This window comes from Galeopterus variegatus, unplaced genomic scaffold (assembly GCF_000696425.1).
Source record: "Galeopterus variegatus unplaced genomic scaffold, G_variegatus-3.0.2 Scaffold6, whole genome shotgun sequence".
Classification (NCBI taxonomy): Eukaryota; Metazoa; Chordata; class Mammalia; order Dermoptera; family Cynocephalidae; genus Galeopterus; species Galeopterus variegatus.
Window position 1 is genome coordinate 1,856,600 of NW_007726117.1, and position 23,457 is coordinate 1,880,056.

The following is a 23,457-nucleotide window of genomic DNA, read 5'->3' on the forward strand; positions in this document are numbered from 1 at the left end:
AAAAATTTAATGAAAAAAGAAAAAGAAAACCAAGACAAGGCCAAAAAAAAAAAAAATTATTGTGCTTTTTTTTTTTTTTTTAAAGTAAGGCATGTGAAATAGTTATCCTTTCATTGTTCCCCTGCCAGTTGGCTTAGCTGCTCCTTGTGCTCCTGTGCTTCCCTCCATCCCTGTGCATTATCAGCAGTTACTTTTCTTGCTCCTACTTCTGTATCTTTGGTGCCTAGAGCAATGTCTGGCTCAGTAAATGTTTCAGGAAGGGAAGTTGAAGCAGAGTGAGAATGAAAAGGAAAGGAAAAGAGGAAGAGAGGGAGAAAGGAAACCCATCTGCAGAGATGTGGGTCTGAGGTTATGTTTTCTGTATTTAGGCCAGCTTTATTCCCCAAGATCCAAAAGTAAATGGTGGGTGATATGTTACTCATATAATTCTTTATACTAATATGGAAAAGAGGTTGACCAAAGAAAAAAGACTTTAATCTCAGAACCACTTATTTTCAAATTCTGATTGTGGGGAATCAAAAATAGATGGAAAGGAGTTTACCTGCAAAAATAGTGGAGGAGGGTTGGAGATTCCTATGTTTAGAGAGGCCAGAGTGAATGTTTCCTAAATTACTGAGACAGAAAATGCTGCTGTGCCACTCCCATCCTCCCTTCCTTTCCACCAATTGTATCTAAAAAGCCATTTCTAACAAAAGATTTGGCAGATGCGGGAATTGTTGCCTGGTTGCCTTCTAGATTTGTGGGTAGAAATCCTGAGGGAGCTTGGGTACTGCCTGCTGGCCAGCCTAACTACTCACACCATGTACCTATTTAAGCATTAATTTGCTTGGAGAGAAGCCAGAGAAATGGACCTAGTGTAACTCCCAGTGTTATTTTTCTTCCCAGGAAGGGGAGCAGTTTGTGAAGAAAATTGGTGGTATTTTTGCCTTCAAGGTGAAGGATGGCCCTGGAGGTAAAGAAGCTACGTGGGTGGTGGATGTGAAGAATGGCAAAGGATCAGTCCTGCTTAACTCAGGTCAGTGCATTGCTGACTTAATTTATAGAACACTGACAAGTTCAAAAAGGCTGTCAGCTGGGAAAGTAGGAGTCTCCTTTTGTGTTCCTTAAAAGGGCTGGCTTGAGAGGTACAAGACGTTGTGAAAGAACCAGTGAATCCTTGGGAACAGGTCAAAGCTGCCTCCTCCTAAGATTTGGAGACTGTCACAGAGTCACCAATCTTTGGCTTTGGAATTAGACAAACTTGGGTTCGGGTCCTGGCCCTGCCACCCATAGATTCTGACCTTGGACCAGTTATTTAACTTCTCTGAGCCTCGGTGTTCTATCTGTCAATGGGCATAACAAATGGTACCTATTTCATAGGGTTGATGTGAGGATCAAGAGACCCTCTCTTCATTAATCTGTAAAGCACACGGTCCAATGCATGTTTACATGGCCTCGGAAGACCTGTCTGTACTCACTGCCACCACTTCCTCTCAGCCAAATCTTTCTCGAACCCACTCCAGTCAGCTTTTGTCTTCATCACTATCCCAAAACTGTTCTTGTCAAGGTCACCAGTGGCTACCACATTACTAAATTCAGTGGTTGGTTACCAGCTCTCATGATGTTACACTTCCAGGTTTTCCTCTTACCTGCTGGCTGCCCCCTACTTGGACTCTCTTGCAGGTTTCTCTTTGTCTCCAAATTTCTAAGCATTAGAATGTTCCAAGACTCAGTTCTATGTGCATTCACTCCCTGTCAATCTCATCTAGTCTCATGCTTTAAAAACAATCTCTACACTTATAACTCTCAGATTTATGTCTTCAGTGTGGACCCAGCCACTGAACTATCACTGTATCAGTGAGCCCTTCCCTCACCACTCTTAAAAATCACACCCCTGTTCTCATTCCCTATTGCCATTTTCTGCCCTATGTTTCTCTATAGCACTTATCACCATCTGATATACCATGTAGTATGTTATTTATTTATTTGCTTATTGCCCACCTTTCTCATTTGAATTTTAAGCTCTGTGAAGGCAGAGATTTCTGCCTGTTAGGTTCACTACTGCATTCCTAGTGCCTAGAATGGTACCTGACACATGATAGCCTTCAAAAATAATTTAAAAATGAACAACAGAGTGAATGAATGAATGGCACTTAGTAAGCATTCAGTTAGTGGTAGCTATAATGTACTGTTAAGTTTCTCTTGTTGGAGAGAGCCTGGTGTAATTTAGAAATATGATGGATTGGGACTGCCTTTTTGGAGGGCTTAAAATGTCATGATAGGAACTTTGAAAGTTATTTGGTATATAATCAATCCATTAAATCTTTTTAAGTAGAAAAGTGAGAGTCAGAGTTGTATTTTAGAGAATGAAACTGGTGCCTTAGACCTGATGAATTAATTGGAAAGGGAAAGATCAGAGGCAGAGAAAGCATTCAGGAAGGTGGCTATTGCCACTGTCTAAATGAGCAGAAAGGATACCCTGAGGATTGGCAGTGAAAAAGTGAGTGTTGTTAGAGGGCAGGTGTCGAGGATATTTGAGGTAAAGTCGGTAGGACCCGGAACCTCTGTAGAAGAAGGAGGACTGTCAAAGATGGTAGAGTTTCATTGTTGATACATTATTGAGGGAGGTCCTTGAGGGGGAAGATGACACCAGAAACACACGTGAAAGGAGGGTTAGCTTTAGGAAGGAAGGATGGATCCTTCTTTCTCTGAAAGGGTACTTAAATATTCAGGGGCATTTTGAGGGGAGAGAAGGTTGGCAGAGCTCCTGGAATAGAGTGAAGAGCTTGGAAGAAAGAGGAAAAGATCAGAGCACTGTTATGTACCCTGTTGAATAAGGAACTAATGAGAAGTGAATGAAGGAAAAGCTGAGCTGTGATAAGGGCATCTGTCCGGTGTGGGCAGCATGGCTTTGTTGTGAAAGATTCCTAATTATATGTAGTCCTCTCCCCCCTCCACCCGGAAAGTGGGCAGAGAAATAACTATATGCTTGCATTTTATGAACTGCCACTCAGGTATAGGGAGAAAAGCTAAAGCCTTCATCTACATTCCACTTTTTAGAAATAGAAAGAAATGGTGCTAATTTTTTTGATGATTAAAGGTTAATAGTTACTTCAGGATTATATTCTGATATGCCCAGATAGATATTAAGGGGATTTTTTAAAAAAAATTTCTTTTCTTCCTGTTTTTTTTTTGTTGTTGTTGTTGTTGGTTGGTTGGTTGTTTTTTCATGAAAGACAGTATGCTTATGGAAAGCTGTGGAATGATTTCAGAAAAGCCTTTTCTCTGCAGGTAGACTCTTGCTGTGTGCTCTCCCCACATTAAGTGCCCAATCCCAGGCCTGAAGGGATTTTACCCTGGGCAGAGTAATTTCTGCTGAAACTGACACTTGTTGGCAGCCAGGAATGGTGTTGAAATAAGGACTTATCCAGTAAAAGCCACCACTGGGAACTGCCAGCTCCTTTTACATCAGCCAACAAATGACCATTTGTTAAAGATTAACTACATTAAAGCATTAATAACCTGTCCTAGTTTGAACTGGCATCTTAAAGATAATTGTTTTTTGGAATGTACATAGTATTAGGAGATTTACTTATTGTTAATGAAGTAAGATTTACTTAAATGTATTCCATTTGCTTGTATTCTAAGAGCTTAGTGATAATTACACAGATGAGTATATTAAGGACTTTTAGATTTTTTGCACTTTCCATAATCTTTTCTTGCTGCCAGGGTGCCTTTCAGTATCTTCTCCATGAGTTCTCTTCCTCCTTCCTCCCTTTGAAGTGACTCATGTAACATATCTCCTGGAAGTCAACTTTGATTAACCTAACGTGACATACTATTCCTTCATTCCTTTATTCTGCCCTATCAGCACTTGAGTTCTCAACCCTATGCCTTTACTGGCAACATGATACAGAAAGCCTCAGGGTCTCCCATCTCCAAGGTACCATAGAAAGAGCATAGCCTTTGGAGAAACCCAAACCTGGGCTTAGACCTTGGCTCTATCACTTACAAGGTGTATACCTTCCCTGAGACTAATCATCTCATGTACAAAATGGTGAGAATAATTTCTATCCATACAGCTGCTGTGGGGATTAAATGAGATAAGGTATATAAAGCACCTAGCATAGTAAGTGCCAAGTAAATCATTACTTTCTCTCAAACCGAATATTAGACATTAATTTTGCTTGGACACACAGGCTTGTCTAAGCCTCCCAAAGGACTTGGGGAATTAGGAAAGCATCTGGGATTTATCAGATACTGATGAATTGGTGAAAGCCCAGTTAAAACTGAGCTGTTGAGTGTTTGCATCCTTGTATAACAAGAAGCAGCAGTAGAGCATGGAGTTGGAGGTGTGGGCTTTGGCAACAGGAATCTGCATTCAGAGCCAGTTCAGCCATTTGCTAGCTGTGTAACCTTGGGAAAGTTGTTTGACCTCTCTGACCCTCATGGGATTGTTATAAAGATCAAATGATACCAGGTATGTGAAGTGCTCAGTGTAGTGAGAGCTCAATAACTGCTGCTGCAGGTTGAGCGTCTCTGATCCAAAAATCTGAAATCCAAAATACTTCAAAATCTGAAACTTTTTGAGCACCAACATGATGCTCAAAGGAAATGCTTATTGGAGCATTTTGGATTTCAGATTTTCCGATGAGGGATGCTTAATCAGTATGCTGCAAATATTGCAAAATCTGAAAAAAATCCAGAATCTGAAACATTTCTGGTCCCAAGCATTTGGATAAGGGATACTCAACCTGTATCATAGCAGCAGCAGCAGCAGCAGCAGCAGCAGATTTCTCTTCTTTAGGTCACCTTTCAATGACTAGGAGTTCTTTCTTGGAATACTAGGATCAGATCCAACAGTCTCAATTTGTTAGGTTTTTTTCTCCCTGTTCTTTAATGTTATATATCTACAGTAGAACTGGATTTTCTAAACTGTAAATTCCTTCATTTTTAAGGCTTCAGACTTTTTTCCAGTAATAAGAGAAAATTTTGTTAGCAGCTAAGGTGGAATGACCAGTGAATCTCGGTCTTTGTAGGGGCTATTCCTGAGTTGTAAGACATATAATAAAAACTTCTTTTTTCTATCTTGTTCTAGTTATTTGATAATATGGGCATGCTATGCTTTAACAGTTTATATCGATCTCTTTTATTAAGGCACAGCTGATCTGTGGCCATAATTTGATAATCTTGTGAACTCCACATAATCTGTTCATTTATTCAGCATGTATTTATTGATTGCCCTTTATGTATCAAGCACTCTTCAAGGTTCTAGGGATATAGCAGAGAACAAGGCTGACAAGGGCTCTGTCCCCTTGAAGTTTTCATTCTGTTGGACAAATACAGACAGAAAACATATATATAAATAATTAAGGTAATTTTAGATAAATGCAAGGAATAAAAATAAAACAGAATGGAGGGATAGAAAGTGACTTGGTTTTGGGGAGAGGCCAAATCAAATTTGAGCTAATCCTTAATGAGAAGACGAGTCAACTGTTAGAGTACTATTGTTATATTTATTGCTTGCCTAAAACATGGACTGCTAAAAATTTGATTTCTTACTGAATTTTTCCTTTTGCACTTGAAACTACTCATTTGCTCAAGGTAGACATGGCTGATTTAGCAATGAAATATTAGTCTTTGTTGTCCAGTCTTTCTTCGATCATTATACTTTGATGATACTAAAATTAATATTTTTAAACTTTGTATTAAGTAATGTACACTTGATTAAAAAAAATAGAAAAAGTAGAGAAATAAAATGAAAGAATTATTCTCTCATAATTCCACTCTCTAGGTCAGGAGTTTGCAGATTACGGCTGTGGACCAAATCTAGCCCACCACCTGCTTTTTCGTTTTGTTTCTGTAAAATTTTTATTGAAGTGTAGCCTGTAGTAAAGGGCGTAAATCTGAAGTGTACAGCTTCATGAATGTTTACAAATGAATATACCTCGCAGATCAAGATGCAGAATGTTGTCAGTTCTTCAAAAGCCTCATTTATGCCCCCTCCTCCCTTCACCATCCACTCCCAAAAGGAACCACTATTCCAAATCCTATCAACATAGATTGATTTTATTTATCTTGAAGATTTATATGAATGGAACCGTACAATATTTACTCTTTTAGATCTGGCTTCTTTTGCTCAGCAGTGTAAGATTTATTTATATTGGTGCATGGAGCAATAGTTCATTGTTGCTATGTGAATATCCCAGAATGTATTCATTGTACAATTGATGTATCTTTTCAGTGCTTCCATTTGGAGATCAAGGGTTAACAAACTTTTTTCTTTAAAGGATCAGACTCTAACTATTTTAGGCTTTGCAGGTCACTAGGTCTCTGTCACAACTACTAAACTCTGCCCTTGCAAAAGCAGCCATAGATAATACATAAACAAATGTGTGGCTGTGTTCCAATAAAACTATATGAATAAAACAGTTATGAACGTTCTTACACATGCCTTTTAGTAGACATGTATACTTATTCCACTGGGCATACCCGCAGGGGTGGAAATGCTAGGTTTTAAAGTTACAGCACAGCCAAACAGGTTTTTCATGCGGATGTACTACTTTATATTCCCTTCCACATTATATGAGAGTTTAGTTGCTCCACATTTGTGTGTGTATGTTTGTGTATGTGTGTGAGTGTGTGTGTGTGCAAGATTTAATAAAAAACAAACAAATAGGAATGGTTGCTTTCAACATTTTCCAGGTTGTGAAAGGTTTTCCATGATTATCTGGGATGTCCTAAGCTGCTTTAGTGGAACATATACAAAATGCTATTCTTCTCCCAGGCCAAAAGGCAGTACAGTCGGGCTATACCCCACACCACTGTGCCTCCTCCAGTTGTTCCATGTTTTCAACAGTACTTGGTTTGTTTGTTTTTTAAGTCAGGTTCAATGAGGTAAAATTTATATATAATAAAATCTGCCCTTTTTAGATGTACAATTCCATGAATTTAGACAAATGAATACAATTGTGTAACCACCATAAAAAATCAAGATATAGAATATTTTCATCACCCCCAGATGTATCCTCCTGTCCATTTGTAGTCAATCCTTCCTCCCACCCTCAGGCCCTGGCTATCACTAATTTGATTTTTATCCCTGTAATTTTGCCTTCCCTAGAATTTCATACAAATAGAATCATATAGTAAGTAGCTTTTGAGCCTGCTTCTTTTACTGAGATTTGTTCATATTGTTGCATGTATCAACAACAGTTTGCTCTTTTTTGTTTCTGAGTAATTTATCCCTTTACCAGTTGATGCATGTTTGGGTTTTTGGCAATTATGGATAAAGCCGCTATAAACATTCACATATAGGTTTTTGTGTGGATATGTGTTTTCATTTCTCTTGGGTAAATACCTAAGAGTAGGATTGCTACTTCATATTGTATGCATATGTTTAGCTTTATACAAAACTTCCAAGACTGTTTTCCAGAGTGGCTGCACCATTTTACAGTTCCTCCAGTATTGTGTTGACCTTTCAGTTGCTCTGCATCCTCACTAGCATGGGGCATTGGCATTTAAAAAGTTTTTTTTCAGCCATTCATTCTGTTAGATATGTGGCATGTCATCACAGTTCTGATGTGTACTTTCCTGTGACTAATGAAGTTAAGAACTATTTTATGTGTTTTTTTGCCATTTGGAGAGCCTCTTTTGTACAATGCCTATTTAAATCATTTGCCCATTTTTGTATTGGATTATCTAACCTTTTCTAATTGAGTGGTAGGAGTTCTTTATATATTCTAGATACAAGTTCTTTGTCAGATTCATGAATATACTTTTAAAAGTTTGTGCAAAAATGGAATTAAAAGATAATATAAATCTTTCCATGAACTTTCTGAAGACCCCTTGCCTTGTATGAGTTGCAAATGTTTTCTCCTCCTCTATCTGCCACCCGTTCTGAAAATAGTTTATTGGAACACAGCCACATATTTGTTTATGATTATCTACGGCTGCTTTTGCACTATAATGGCAGAGTTGAGTAGTTGTGTCAGACCTAGTGACCTGCAAAGCCTAAAATAGTGTCTTATTCTTTACAGAAAAAGTCTGTTAACCCCTCATCTCTATAACTATTCATTTTCTGTTACTGCATAACAAAGTACATCAAACTTGGTGGCTTAAAACAATGCACACACTTATTACCTCACCAGTTCCATGGGTAAGAAGGCTGAGGACTGCTTAGCTGGGTCCTCTGCATAGGGTTACACAAGGCTGCCATCAAGGTGTTGGCCAGGGTTGGGCTGTCATCTGGAGGCCCCACTGGGGAGGGGTCCGTGTGCAGGCTCATTCAGATTGCAGGCAGGATTCACTTCCTTGTGGCTGTGATGATAGCTTCAGTATTTTACTGGTGATAGGCCAGAGTCCGCCCTCAGCTCCTAATGGCAGGTCCCTGCCACGTGGCCCTCTCCATAAGAAGATCACAACATAGCAGTTAGCTTATCCAAAGCCAGCAGGAGAGCAACAGTGAGTCTGCTAGTAAGACAAAGTCTTATATAACATAATAAAGTCACAGGAATGACATTCTATCATGTTTGCCACATTCTATTGGCTAGAAGCAAGGCAGGTCCTGCTTACTCTGGAGGGAAGGGGAATATATAAAGCATGTATACCAGGAGGCAGGGTCATGGGGGTCAACTTAGAGCCTGTCTGCCGTATTATTTCTTAGTAATATATGTATATAAATGTTTTTCCTATATTTATATGAGTATAATTGAATACCATTTCAAAGCAGAAATGAGATCATACTTACAGTTTATTTTGTAACTGGCATTATATATTACAAATAATATATCGTGAATATTTTTTCAGGGAAATAAGTCTAGATCCACATCATCTCTTACAATGTCTGCATCATATCCCATTATATAAATACATGATTATTTAATCTATTCCCTCTTGTTAAATATTGAGGTTGCTTGTGGTTTATGCCATGTTTTACAAGGCAGTCACAGAAGTGTATGTGAGTGCCCATTACCCCATACTGCCTCAGTATTGGGTGTGATTCTGTTGCAGTCAGTGGCTCTTGACTAAAATGTATATGCAAAACTGAACACTCATCTCTTTTCTCCTTCCTTGTCCCATGTATCTCTGTTTTAGATAAGAAGGCTGACTGCACAATCACAATGGCTGACTCGGACTTACTGGCTTTAATGACTGGTAAAATGAATCCTCAGTCGGTAAGTATGATGGAGCTTATATCCTGCTACTAGGTGGGACTTTTAGCCCTTTCTACTTTATCTCCTGCCTCATATCCTGAAGTGCAAAGTGGTCAGATCACAGAACTAAGTGTTCCCCAAAATGTTTGCCTAACAAATGACAGACATTTGTGGAGCAAGCTGTGTGCCAGACATTGTCCTATGTGCTGGAAGTGCCCAGGTGCTTAAGAAATAGTTTCCATGCTCAGGGCATCCACAGTTTGATACGAGACAGATCTGTAAAGAGTAAGTGCAGCCAAGGATCCAAGGTGCCGTGCCTGGCTGTGGTCAGGGGAAGATGGAAGAAGGAGCAGCCATATCTCCCTGGTCCTCACAGGGAAAGCCTCACAGAGGAAGCAGCACTTGAACTGAGTCCCGAGGATGATCAGAAGTTAGCAGTGCACAGGTGGAGAGTAGATGCCCTGCAGGTGGAGGGAGGGAGTGGTGTGAACAAAGGCATGACCATGTACATTTCCTGTCTCTGCCCATACTCCTCTTTTTGCCTGAACTCTCCTTCCTCAGCACTCTCCTTGACTTTCCAAATTAGCTCAGATGTTATCTCCAAGGACCTCCTTCTAAGTTGTTGGGGGGCAGTAGCCAGTCCCTCCTCTGAGCCACTTACTGGACACATCTTATTTGTCTTTATGTTTCCAGAATTTAGCATAATACCTGATATTTAGGTTTTCAGCTAACAGTTGTTGGATTAAATTGTATTTGTCTAAAATATATTTATGCCTTGTATAGATTTGTCTGGTCTCCAGATTGCAAAGGGTCATCTTATACTCTTTAGTTGCACAGTGTTGAACAGACTTGATATACTGAGCTGTCAACTAGATATACCAAGCTTTCCATTAACAAGAAAAGAACTAAGACATTTCTTTCCATTGTAACTTAATTTTTTTGTTTCCTCAGCCTTATTTGTTTCTGGTCTTATTCTTAAGGTTTCCTGGTAATTTGTGGGTTTGGATAAAGCAACTGAATCTAACTCCCACTTGTATTCCTTTTTAAAATGCTTTTTCTAAGCAACTAAGCATATTTCAGTTGATGCCATCATGAGTGAGAGATTTTCATCTGTAATGTTTCAGCTCGATACGCAACATTGGCACTAAAATTTCCACCCACTGAGCCTGTTCCAGAAATCTGGATGGAACAGAGGCTACCAGTATAGGAGCTGGCTGTCATCCTCCTTCCTACCCACTGTTCCCCGTCCCACTGCACATGCCATGCAGGGCTTTGGCAGGGTATTCGGAGCTCACACATCAGCTGTCCTTGTTCTCTTGGTTTATCTATGTACTGACCATTTTGGGGGGTGAGGTGTCAGCTTATTTTCCTTCAGAACCTGTTAGTACCCAAAGAAATTAAAGATAAAAATGGCAGACCTTTCTATTAATGTACTAATGGCCTTCCCTCATGCTCAGTAGAGGATTTGACTGGAAATCATTAAATACAATGGAAATTCTAGTATCAGTGTTTGGCTATAGTTGAAACAGAGCAATGTGCTCTCTAGCGGAAAGCACACATGCACCTAGGGGCCAGATTAAAATGACCCTTGTGTTTGGATTCTCTAAAGGGTGAAAAGTTGTTTTCTGTTATTAGTAAATAAAAAGTCATTTTCTCTCTTAACTTAAAAAAGGGAAAGATGGTGAGTTTCTCTTGTACTACCGGTCCATATTTTTAAATAACATGTGTTAAATATATTGTGTTCTGAGACACCTGACCTTTAAGTCACCAGGCAGAAGGCTTTGTGCCATATGTAAAGGAAATATTTAGTTTATCCAGACAGAGGAGGGGGGAAAAATGAATTAGTCACCCTTACCAGGAGGTGTAGATAAACCAAAACTGTGCATTCCCATGGATGATGTAGAAGAGCTCCTGACTTCTTGATGTGCTTGCTTAACACGCTAACACTACCAGAAACTTTGTTCATCTAGCCCTTCCTTGTTTTAAGAACTGAGTTAAAAGACTGAGATCATGCTGTTTCCAATTTTGCTGTTTCTCTTAAATTTTCCTGGGATTTTGTTACTTGGTAAATTTAGGAAACATCATGTGATCTAATCCCATGCCATTGTTAAATGGAACAAATTGTGGCTCAGCACTTCAGACTGGTTTGATTCTTCTTGTTGAGCCAAAGAGTAACACAAGCACCTCAGTCTCAGAGTGCTGCCTGTCCTCGGTATGGATAAATCCTTTATCATGTATACAAAAAGAAAAAAAAGAAACTGGTGGCATTTCATCCACATTGTATTGAATCCCAAGAGTTTCTAAGTGTGTTTTGTATGTGCTTTTTATCCCAGCAGCCTACTGAACATTTTCAGTGTTTCTATTTCCAACCCATATGTAATGTTTTTAAATAAAATCAGTCTAGTATGAACCCACCTTGCCTAATATTTGCAAAATGTACCACCTTTGAGGAATGCAGGTAAAGACAGATTCAGTTTCTACAAGAAGACATTTGGGAAAGATGTTCCTTTCTATTGCTTTATGTAAAGGATGGCCTTTACAGATTCTTCCTTTTGAGGAATCTGTTTCTAAATCTATTCCAGAGAGGCAAGTTTCATATTTTGAAGAAAGTTAAGTGACCTGGATAAATAGATGATCTCAGGGTTGGATAATCTAGAAACATCAGCAATCTCAAAACAAAAAACACCAAGTAATGAATTTTCTTTCTTCTTACTCACAGGCCTTCTTTCAAGGCAAACTGAAAATCACTGGCAACATGGGTCTAGCTATGAAGTTACAGAATCTTCAGCTCCAGCCAGACAAAGCTAAGCTATGAAGAACTCCCTTTGGCAACTTTTGAAAATCAAGATGAGATATATAGATATATATCCTTATATTTCATTGTCAGAACTTAGACTGAAACTATGCACTGGCAAATAGTGTGAGATTTGTTTTTAAATGGGTGTAACCAATCCTGTTTTTCCTAAGCTCTGGATGAATAGAGCCTGATGGCGAACTACTGCTTTGCTGAATTGCATACAGCTGTGCATTACAAAGTTAATATGGTAATTATGGTTTGGGGTAAAATTGGGTTTCAGAATAAAATTAAGAACAGTAAAATATTTTAAAAATTATGTAAACAGAAGCTCTCGTTTTGCTTGTAAAGTATATTTAAGGATTATTCTGCTGAAGATTCAATTTTAGAGTTTTCTTTGGGAGAACTAGGGAAGAAACAGAATAGTAGTAGCTAGCTAGTAATTAGTGTTGTGTACTTACTGACCTTAATTGATTTCTCAGTAATAGTTCTTAAAATTCCGTACTGGAACTTTTTTTTAAAAGAAAACAAAACTTTGAAGTTTTGCATTTCATGCCATCAGAAATGGTATTTTCTTCCCAAATCGAAATAAAATATGGTCAGAGCTTGGGGGATAAAAATCTATAGCTGAACACAGACCTATTTTTAAAATAAAAATATTTTTAAATGGGTTTCCTTCTTAAAAAAATCAGTGTATTAGAGTCATAAAATACTGCTGTTAAAAATAATTGAACAAATAAAGTTTGCTTTGAGATGCACAGTTTTCAAACTATAATCTCATATTAATTTAACTAAATTTATAAAGCTCTTTGTTATAATTTCCTTTTTCATATAAGTTTAGTTTAATTATCTGCATTATTTTTCTTCCTAGTTTTTCTAATGCTAATATTATTTCTTATAACTCAGTGAGATATGGGGTAATATAATGCTTTTGGAAGAATGTTTCATAGAAAATTAAAATAGCTCTTCCTGGTCTCCTTTGGTTTTTTTGTGTATGTTCTTTTTGCTGAGGGTTTTCAAGATGATGGAGAATAAAGAGAAACACTGGGTGACTTACAATTTGAATGGTACCTTGACATTATCAACTGGTTACTTTGACATAGTTACTAGGTCTTGATTAGGGAGGCAATGTGGTATAGTGAAAAGAGCACTTGACTAGGAGCCAGGAGACTTGCCTCTCTTGGGCAAATAACTGCCTGCTTGGGCTTGTTTGCTAAACTGCTAAAAGAGGGGATTTAAGTAGATGGTCTCCAAGTTTTCTCTGCTCTGGTAATTAATCCTGTGTTTACTTAGAACCCAGCAGAATTGTTTGGGAGTTATCCAGGCCCCACCTTTCTGTTGTTAACATGTTACTTCACCCAAAGGTGGTCAGCAGTAAAAAGCCAGGTGGTTTCATTTATTTAGACATTTGGAGCGCTTGCTAATAGGCTCAGGACTGTGAATCAGATCCCTTCAGACCCCTCAGAAAGCATCGCATGTTCTGTGACCAGCAGAACAGCATTTGGTGATAGGGCAAGAGGGCAAATTAAGCCAATATAAATAAGTTGATCTCAGTCCCATAAAATGAATTCAGAACACAGACCTAGCTCTTAATCATAGTAGCTTCCTACTCTGAGAAGAAAAAGACTTCAAGAAAAATGTTCCAACAAAATGTCTGATTTATCTGTAGTTTGGATTTGTCATAACATTTGCCCTCACTGGTCCCAGATAAAAAGAGGTACCTGAAATAGGCTTTAGGATGAGTCTTAAAAAACAAACAAACAAAAAGTGGTTCTTGGTGTAGAGAAGTATCATATATAAGTATAATGTATGTGTATAATAGAAAAGTACTTAGTGATAAAATACAGTAGCAGTTTAATTTCTTCCTAGAATCATGGTTTGGGGAAAAGAGATTAACAGGTCTGGGTTAAAACTACTGTTTGTAGTTCTATAACTTGAGCAGGTTGAGCCTTAGTTGTCTGATCTAAAAAGTGGAAATATTAATATTGACCTTCTAGGATCCTGAGAATCTAGAGAAAGAACATATATAAAAAGTACCTACAACAGTGCTAGTACATGGTAGTCATCAGTAAATGTGAGTTCCCTTACTTTACTCACGATTACCACCACTTGCTCCTGTGATATGGGATATGATGTCTGCAGTGTTGTGTTCCATTTTTGGAGTATTTTTTCGTTTGTTCATTTAACAAGTATTATTGAGTACCTACCATATACAGCTATGGGTCACTTCACGAAGGGGATATGTTCTGAGGAATGTGTTGTTAGGTGATTTTATCATTGTGCAAACACCGTAGAGTGCACTTACACAAACCTAGATGGTATAGCCTACTATACATCGAGGCTATATGGTATAGCCACTGTCATATATGGGGCCATCCACTGACTGAAACGTTGTTATGCTGCACATGAGTGTATGGAGTGCTATATAGAAGGTGCAATGCTAGGCACTGGGGATAGTGATGGCTCTTCCCCTCACAGTACTGACAGTCTAGTGGGAGAGACAGTCACAGAAATGAATAATTATCACAGACTAGGAAGTGCCATGCAGGAAATGGTCAGGGTGCTGTGATGGAGAGTCACAGTGAGGGTTCTTCTTTGATAAAGTGGTTAAGGGAGCCATCTCTGAGGAAGTCATTTTTAAGCTGAGATCTGAAGGTTGAGAAGGAACAAACCACGCAAAGAACATTTCACGAAAGGGTGGAAAGGGGCTTGGCTTATTCCAAAAATGGCAAGGGGACCAATGTGAGTGAAATACGGTGAGTATGAAGGACAGGCCCAAGATGAGGTAGGTAGACACACCGGAGCCAGTTATATTGGAATTTGTTAATATGGTAAGGCATTTGTATTATACTCTTAGTTTAGTTGGGAGCTGTTGAAGATACAGCTTTGCATGGGTTTATTTCTCAGTCATGCTGCTTTTCTTCCTTGCATATCCTAAGACTGCAACCCGGGCTAATGGAGTAGCCACTGTCTGGAACATCGTGACCATCGTGGCAGAAGAAGAGGAAAAGGTGAAGTGTATGTGGCTCTGCGAGCTTCCATCCAGAAGTGATACATATCACTTTTGCTCCGATTTCATTGTCCAAAGAAAGTCGCATGACCTACCTAACTGCAAAAACCTACCATGTACCAGAAGGAAAGAATGGAGTTGGAATATTTGTGAACAGAACTGATGACCACCATAGAAGGGTTGTAAGCAGGGGAACGATATGATTTAAACTGTCACTGTGGCTACTGTGTGGAGAATGTGCTGGGGGGCAGAGGGCAGAGTGAATGTCCAGGTGCGAGAAGATGGTGTCAGAAGTGGAGACAGATGTGGAAAAGTAGGCAGAGGTAGAGCCGACAGAACTTGGTAACTAGATGTAGGCGTCAGAATGACTCCCAGTGACTGGCCAGTTGAATGGCGGGCCATGGCTGGAATGATGATGGGACAAGCAGGTTTCAGGGGGAGTGGCTGAAATAAGCTCCACTTCTGAACTTGTTAACTTTGAAATGCCTGAGAGATTTCCAAGTGGAGATATTAAGAAGGCAGTTGGATTTGTAAGACTGGAGTTCAGAGGTGAGGTCAGCTTGGAGATACACATTTGGAAGTCTTGAGCATACGGGTTGTATTTAAAGCTACAGGAATGGATATTACCTGGGGTGGGAGAAAGGAGGATTTGAGTAAGCCTTGAGGAACTTCAGTTTTTTAGAGTTCAGGTAGAGGAGGAAGAGGAGGGGCCAGAGAGACAGAGGGAAAACTCCAAAAAGAGAGGATAGCCAAAAAGTGGAAATGGTCAACAATGTCACTTGACCTCAGTAGAGAGGTCAAGTGGGATGATGTCTGAAAAGTATTGCTGGATTAAATTTGGTAACATGGAAGTCACTGGTGACCACTCAGTGGAGTAGTAGGGATAAAAGCTACATCAGAACTGGTTTTATAAAGTTCTATTAATCGTACAAACACTAACAGAAGAATTGCATCTGGTAGTGATATGCTCAGTTTCCAAGTGATTAATACAGAACAAACACCTTAGCTAATACTTTTAGTTCTAAGCTAGGTCATCTGTGCCCTCCCTTGCCATTCTCTCCCTGCCTCCCCCTTCATCCACCTGGCAAATTCCTCTTCATCCCTCAAGACCTAGTCAGGTGCCTTTGCTTTCAGGAAGATGTCCCTGTTTAGCATGAAATAGAGCTAATCATTCTTCTGTAATAATTTATTTCTGTCTCCCACTGAACAGAGAGCTCCTTAAGGGCAAGGACGGCATCTCATGCATCCATTTTGATACCCCCAGCACAGAGTCTTGGCTTATTGTTGTTAACTGAATGAAGGAAATAAGCCGAATACAATTCTGTATTCACAGGGGGGCATTTCTGAGGATGGGAGGCTAGTCACAGAACATTCTCTGTTACAAAGACCTGTTGCCCTGATGATGAAAGAGAACATTAAAAATTCTCTCTTAGCTAGCCTGACTTACCCTGATCTTTCAACTTCAGACTGAAGCAGCCTGAAGTAAGAAAAGTCTGTTTATTAGTAGTTTTATTATGTTTTAAAAAACAAAGTGTCTTTTTGGGTTCTTTGTGCATTAAAATCATTAGTCTTGTTGCTGTACTTGTCCGTGTGCATTCATACTTTCACATTTCTACATCTTTGTTGATTATGTGGAGGAGCAATAACAGAAAGCATGGTTAGAAGTCGAGTGTGGCAGTGGGGTTTCAGGAGGAGTCACTGAGGTATGACCAGAAGAAACTTGGATCGAGGCCTGGATCAGGTTCTGTCTCTCCCACCTGGAAGCTAAGGGTAAGGCATTTAATTCTCACCAGCCTTTAGTTTCTTTCTCTGCAAAAGCAGGACACTGTTAACTTTTTTGACAGTCACTGTCAGACTGTACACAGCTTGATGTAGAAACTCTGTTACTCATCTCTGTGTCTTTAGTATTAATGCAATTGTCCACCACAGTAAGCATCAATAACTTTCTCAAAAGAATGAGGAGTAGACAATGATCATTAAAGTTCTTTTTAAATTGTAAAATACCTTGTAAAAGATTCAATCACATATAAATAAAAGCCCCTTCTGTTTTCCCCATATATTTCACCTTAGGAAAAAAAGAATAGGAAATTAAATCCTACAATTAACAGCTTTATCTTCTGAAATTTAAGCAGTTTCAGAAAATCATATATTTAGAGCAGCCTAGTATACTGAGAAAAACTTGCTGCCCATCAGATGCGGGTTTGGGTCCTAGCTATCACGGTTAAACAGCTTTGTGACGTTGAGCTAGTAAGTGAGGACTTTGAGCCTGTTTCTCCCTCTGTAAAAAGGGAATAATACCTACCTTACTGGTGGTTGTGAGGGTTAGCAATTGTAGCTGTAAAAATGTTAAGCACATAGTAGATAAATAGTGGCTCATGTTTGAGAAATTTTCTTAACATGAAGTTTATCTTTTTTTTTTTCTGGTGGCTGGCTGGTATAGGGATCCAAACCCTTGACCTTGGTGCTCTCAGCACCTTGCTCTCCCAAGTGAGCCACTGGCCAGCCGCCATAGAGGAATTTATTCATTGAAACATTTTGTGACAATCCTTTGAGTTCAGATAATGAGCTGGCTTCAGGATTGAGGACAATTTGATTTTATTGGCTGTCTACATCCTTACATTTTCCTCAAGAACCATTAAAATTTAATAGTCTCGATAACTAAGTGAATGGATATAGAATTATCTTGTTGGATTTTCAGAAGGTATTTCAGTCAAAGATTACAGTTGTAGCTGCCCATGCCATGATAGCTTTTTGAACACAAAGAAGTTGCTTGATGTTATTGACTAGAAAAAAAGGCAATCAGGGGGCCGGCCCGGTGGCGCACTGCTACAGTGCGCCGCTTGGGAGCGCGGTAGCGCTCCCGCCGAGGGTTCGGATCCCACATACAGACCGGTTCCCGCTCACTGGCTGAGCGAGGGGCGGGTGCATCACCGAGGGTTGCGATCCCGTTGCCGGTCCCGGTCTGGTACGGGAGCGACACTGAGGGTTGCGGTCCGTTGCCGGACACGAAAAAAGACAAAAAGGAAAAAAAAAGGCAATCAGCTAGATCATCCCCCTTTGTGGGACTGAGTTTGTTTAGAGACCACACTAATATGAATTAGGAATTTTGGGTATAGTACTAAACAGCTAATAAGGGGCCTGAAAGATTTATGTGCTATCAGGAACCACAGCCATGTCTGGCCAAATTTTAGAGTTTTTCTCCATAAAGAGTTACAAAATCTGCTGGAAAGGTCTGGTATTATATCTATCTGGAGACCGCTGCAAACAAACAGCTCTTTAGTTCTTGGTAAGAACAGAGAACATTGGGCCAGATTTCTGGCCCTTAAGAAACATGGAGTCTGATTTTATTTGGCTGAAAGTTTAATCTGGTATGGAATTTTAGCCAAACTTCTTAGAGACATATTTTTTAAAAATACACCCAAACCTTATTGCAAAAAGTGATGTCAATTTAGTCTGTCCTATTAATATCATTTAAATACTTTGTAAATATTTACAGTGCTGTTTTTAGCAGCATGTAGTAAGTGCTTTATCTTTTAGTTACTGAATTTGTGGCCATAAACTTTTACGTAAAATTGGTGGAAATTAATTGTAGTCTGCTGTTTATTTAAACTGCAGGCAGAGAAACAGTAAGTGCTATAGTTTTCTAACCAATTACCAAATAGTGATAAGTTTTCTTTTTCTCTGCAAGTCATTGTGTAATTCTCCTTTTAGAGTATGGCACCTTCTATAGTGTGCAGAACACTCTTTGTTTGAGATTTGACACTTCATTGGAACAGAAATAAATCGAAAAGAATTTTGAACATGAAGGCAGTAGTATAAGAGAACAGTTGACTTAGGCAGGCTGAAAGAAGGCTTAAACTTGGCAAAATGATACCCAAGGGCAGGGTGTGATATCAGTTCACAAATATTTGAGAGATGGAGCGACCAAACGGGGAGGAATTATTTTGCTTAGTTATTAGAAGGGGAAGAAATAGAGAAATTTCAGACTGAAAATCAGTTGAACTTCTTGACAATAACAATTGGTTTTCAGTGGACTGAAAGCTCCAACCACACATATGTTCATAAACCCATCTGGCAAAAACAGAGCATTTCATTGTGGGAGATGTACCTTAATAGTGGCTGAAAGATCATCTGGACAGGTGAAAGTGGTATTTCACTGACTGCCACTCTTGAGGATTTCTCCTTTTGCCATTTATCAAAATCTTTTTTTCTTCTATGTGCCAGAAAGACACTTTGATATCTTTTTGTTTATACCCTGACTTGGTCGTAACTTACTTTGGAAGAAACATGACATATCTTTGGAAGAAATGGTATTAAAAAGAAATTAGTATTCAGAAACTTTCTAATGTTCATAGAGTGAAAACAGCTTGGGTTTTTTGTTTTTTTTTTTAGTTCAACTTAAGTTCAACTTTTAGCGTATGTTTTTTAGTTCAATTTTTACCTTAAGGTAGTAGAATCCTCAAGCCACAGAATGGTAGCTGCAGTGTAAGGGACAACTCTCACTGGAATTGGAACCTGAAGACTTGAGTTTGAATCCTGATTCTAGCACTCATTAGCTGGGTCACTGGAGCAAGTTATGTATCCTCCCTGAGCATCAGTTTCCTAAAATAAGAAGCAATAATACCATTATGTTTGCTGTGAAGATAAAGTGAAATAGTATGTGGGAAAATGTGCCAGCTTTAGTTATTAATGTTTGTACAGATACCCCTCTACTTATGATGGGTTATATCTCAATAAACTCATGGTAAGTTGAAAATATCATAAGTCAAAAATGCATTTAATACACTTAATCTACCAAACATCATAGCTTAGCCTAGACTACCTTAAATGTGCGCAGAATGCTTATTTACATTAGCCTACAGTTGGGCAAAATCATCTAACACAACGTATTTTATAACAATATGTTGAATATCTCATGTAATTTATTGACTACTGTACCGAAAGTGAAAAATAGAATGTTTGTATGGATACTCAAAGTACAGTTTTTACTGAACGTGCATCATTTTCACACTGTCGTAAAGTCGAAAAATACAAAGTCAAACTATCACAAGTTGGGACCATCTGTATTAGTTTTCTGTTGCTGCCAAAACAAATTATCACAGACTTAGTGGCTTAACATGACACAAATTTATTATTTCACAGTTTTGTAGCTTAGCAGTCTGGTTGGGTTCCACTGTTTTCTTTGCTCTAGGTCTCAGAAGGCCAAGGTTGAGGTGTTGCTGCCCTGGGCTCCTATCTGGCAGCTCTAGGGGAGAACCTGTTTCTATGGTCATTCAGGATGTTGGCAGAATTCAGTTTCATGGTGCTGTACAACTCTGGTCCCTGCACCACTGCTGTCTTTCAGCTTCTAGAGGCTGCCTCATTGCCTGCCTCATGGCCCCCTTCATCTTTAAAGCTAGCCCAGTCCTTCTCACGTTTCACATCTCTCTGATCTCTCCTCCTGCTTCATCTCTCCTGCCTCCAGCCAGAGAAAGCTCTCTGTTTTTAAGAGCTCATGTGATTAGATTAGTCCCACCCAGATAACCCAGAATAAACTCCCTATTTTAAGATCCACAACCTTAATTACATCTGCAAAGTCCCTTTTGCCATGTAATACATTCACAGGTTCTAGGGATTAAGATCTGGACATCTTTGGGGGGCCATTCTACCTATCACAATGATATTATTTTATTTATTTATTTATTTTTTGTCTTTTTGTCTTTTTTTCGTGACTGGCAACGGATCGCAACCCTCAGTGTCGCACCCTTACCGGACCGGGACCGGCAACGGGATCGCAACCCTTGGTGTTGCCCCCGCTCCTCACTCAGCCAGTGAGCGGCCGGTCTATATGTGGGATCCGAACCCTTGGCGGGAGTGCTGCCGCACTTCCCAAGCGGCGCACTGTAGCAGTGCGCCACCGGGCTGGCCCCAATGATACTATTTTAGAACTAGAAAGGGGAATTTATAGAACATGAGATGAGGTTCTTGCCCTGGAGGGCTTAATATCCAGTGGGGGAGAAAGATGAAAAACATAATAGAGCAAGAAAAGTCCAACAATAAAGAGTTTGTTTGGGATGTTATGGGAGTCCAGAAGACTTTTTGTGTACCTGACTTGGCCTGTGGTTTTTCTATCATTCTGTGCTTGATCCTTGATGAGTCTTGTCTTTTATCAAGATCCTTCAGATAGAAGCCATATGGTCCAAACAACACCAGCACCATGTGATTTGATACCTAAATGTCCAGAAAAATCAAGCCACTGCCACAGCTCAATTTTTGGGACTCTGCTACTTCATAAGGAAAAGTCTTGAGCCCTCAGCTCTAGGTGAGAAGAATTATTTTCTTCTCTGATGATGAAGTATAACAACAGCTTGTTGTTTCTTATCCCCTCCTTTTCATCATCACACCCCATTGAGAACCTTCTTCTTCACTCCTAGCTCTCTCTAGCCATATGTTTGTCTTTCCTCCTTCCTCTTTTGAGTGTTCTTGTTCCTTATTGTATTGAAGTAAAAGGTAGTTGTCCTGGGCAATGCAGAGGTTTCTGTTTAATTCTTGCCATTTGTCATTTCTATTTTAATAATGTTTCCTGGTCTTGGTGATCAGGTCTTGGTGATAGTTTTGTAATGATAACAGCAGCCCTTTATGATGTACTTACCATGTGCCAGGTGCTGTGCAGAGTCCACTACTTGCATTTTCCCATTTAATTTAGACATTCTGTAAGGTGTAGGTATTATTTTTATTTTCATTTGAATGCAGGTCTAAGTCCAAAGCTTGTACTTGACACCATGCACTACAGTAATATCAAACAGGAGCTGATATTGAGGGGCAGCATGAAGGAGTTGAAGCAGCACAAGTAGATTCAGGAAACCTAAATTTCAGTCTCAACCCTGTCTTTATAGTCCTTCTGAAACTTAGAGGATTTGCTTCTAGAGCACCAGGATTGCCTCCATTTTTCCACCAGAGGCAATTATGCAGACAAACGACGCAGCTTTTGTCTACAGTACTGCGCAGCCACAAAGCACATGTGGGCACTGGCGTGGCATTCCACAGAACAGCCTGTTTGTCTGGAGGGTGGTGGGGGTGAGGGCTGTGGTGTACCCTGTGGCTGGTCCCCAAAACACCCGGGCCCTACCAGTCATAGGTACAGAGGATACCTTCTCTACAGGGTTGGGACGATTAATTAAGGATTTAGGATGGTGTCTGGCACTTAATAGGCACTCAGTATGTGCTGGTTCTCATTGTCCTTCTGGAAGAATTTTAGTTAATGGGTATTCAAGCCAGTAGAATCCTGTTCTTTTAGCTCCACTTGAATCTAGGCTCAGTGTTCAGGAGAAGACACAAGAGGCATCTTGGTGTTGGCCCCTGTCCAATCCTGTGAATCATACCAACTCTCATAAGTTTGAGTTCAGAGAGGACTGGAATTTGAGGCCAAAGAAGGCAAAATATTTCCCCTTCACATTCTTGCTAAGTTCTTGAGTTCTTGATGTAATGGAAACAAATAGTCCTGGGTTCAAATTTAGACTCTACACTTGCCTGCTCAAATTACCTCCGTGTTTTCATCATGGAAAGAACTTGGCCTGTAGAGAAGGGTAAACCTGAGTTCAAAACCTCAGCTCTGCCAGTTAATGGCCATTTTACTTGGTCAGTCACTTATCCTTTCTGAGGCCGTCTCCTTACCTGTAAGTGGGGGCAACAGCAGTTCTTCAGGCTGGCGAGGATTAGACAGTAATGCATTAGGTCTGATCAGGATGTCATGGCGGCAGCAGCAGCGGCGGTGGCAGCAAAAGCGGCAGCGACTGAAAGATCTGGAGCTCGTTCACATAAGCCATCCATTCATTCAGGGTTCTGGTAATTTAAGTTGAGCAAGTGGTCCCACGTGTGATTTATTTATCCTTCTCCCTCCCCAGCAGGAAGGCAGCCAGGTGAGGCAGCCGCACGTGCCCTGCCCACAGGTCAGAGCAGGTATGGGGGAAGAGGCTTGTTACACAGCGGAGGTGCCAAGTACCACCTAAACCAGCCCCACTGTCTTCCACCGCCGAAGTCCCTGGCGTCCAACAGTGTTGTTTCAGCTGCTGGTAGTTAATGCTTCTTTACTTGGAAACGTTTTCAGCTCCTGGGAGCAATATGGTGCCTCGAGGGCTCCCTTGTACCCCTGAGACTGGGATTTGCATGCACCCGACCCGCAGCCCAATTTGCCATCCTTCAAGGCTCACCAGGCTGTGGGCGGGTGGGGTGGAGGGTGGCGCTGAGAGCGGGGAACTTTTCCGGGAAGGGGCCCAGCAGGATCCTGGCTGGCTGCCCTGTTAGCTATGGCCCAGGACCCCAGGGTGGGAGAGTGAACGGAAAGGTACGCGTGCCTGGAGCGGCTGCAAATCCTCCGTCGTGAGGAAGAAACTGAGCTCAGAGACACTGGGTCTAAGGGCCTCTCCCCGGCCCTCCTTTAAGGTGCTGGGGCCTAAAGGGGGTCCAGTTGCAGTGCGGAAGGCTGGGAACTAGGAAGCTTTGGGCCAGACACCCCGCCTTCCCGGTCTCCCGCGGGGGGGGGG

The 23,457-nt window shown here is 40.3% G+C and overlaps 1 protein-coding gene across 2 annotated transcripts in view; it reads left to right on the forward strand.

The window, feature by feature from the left end:
* The window catches only part of SCP2 (sterol carrier protein 2), a 112,708-nt gene extending 99,806 nt beyond the window's left edge, over positions 1–12,902 (forward strand). For both annotated transcript variants that reach the window (XM_008579519.1, XM_008579588.1), the window contains exons 14-16: positions 886–1,015; positions 9,073–9,152; positions 11,851–12,902. In XM_008579519.1, coding sequence (XP_008577741.1) covers positions 886–1,015; positions 9,073–9,152; positions 11,851–11,946 — 306 coding nt within the window. In that variant the 3' untranslated portion in view covers positions 11,947–12,902. The remainder of the gene's footprint in view (positions 1–885; positions 1,016–9,072; positions 9,153–11,850) is intronic.
* The last annotated feature ends 10,555 nt before the right edge of the window (positions 12,903–23,457 follow it).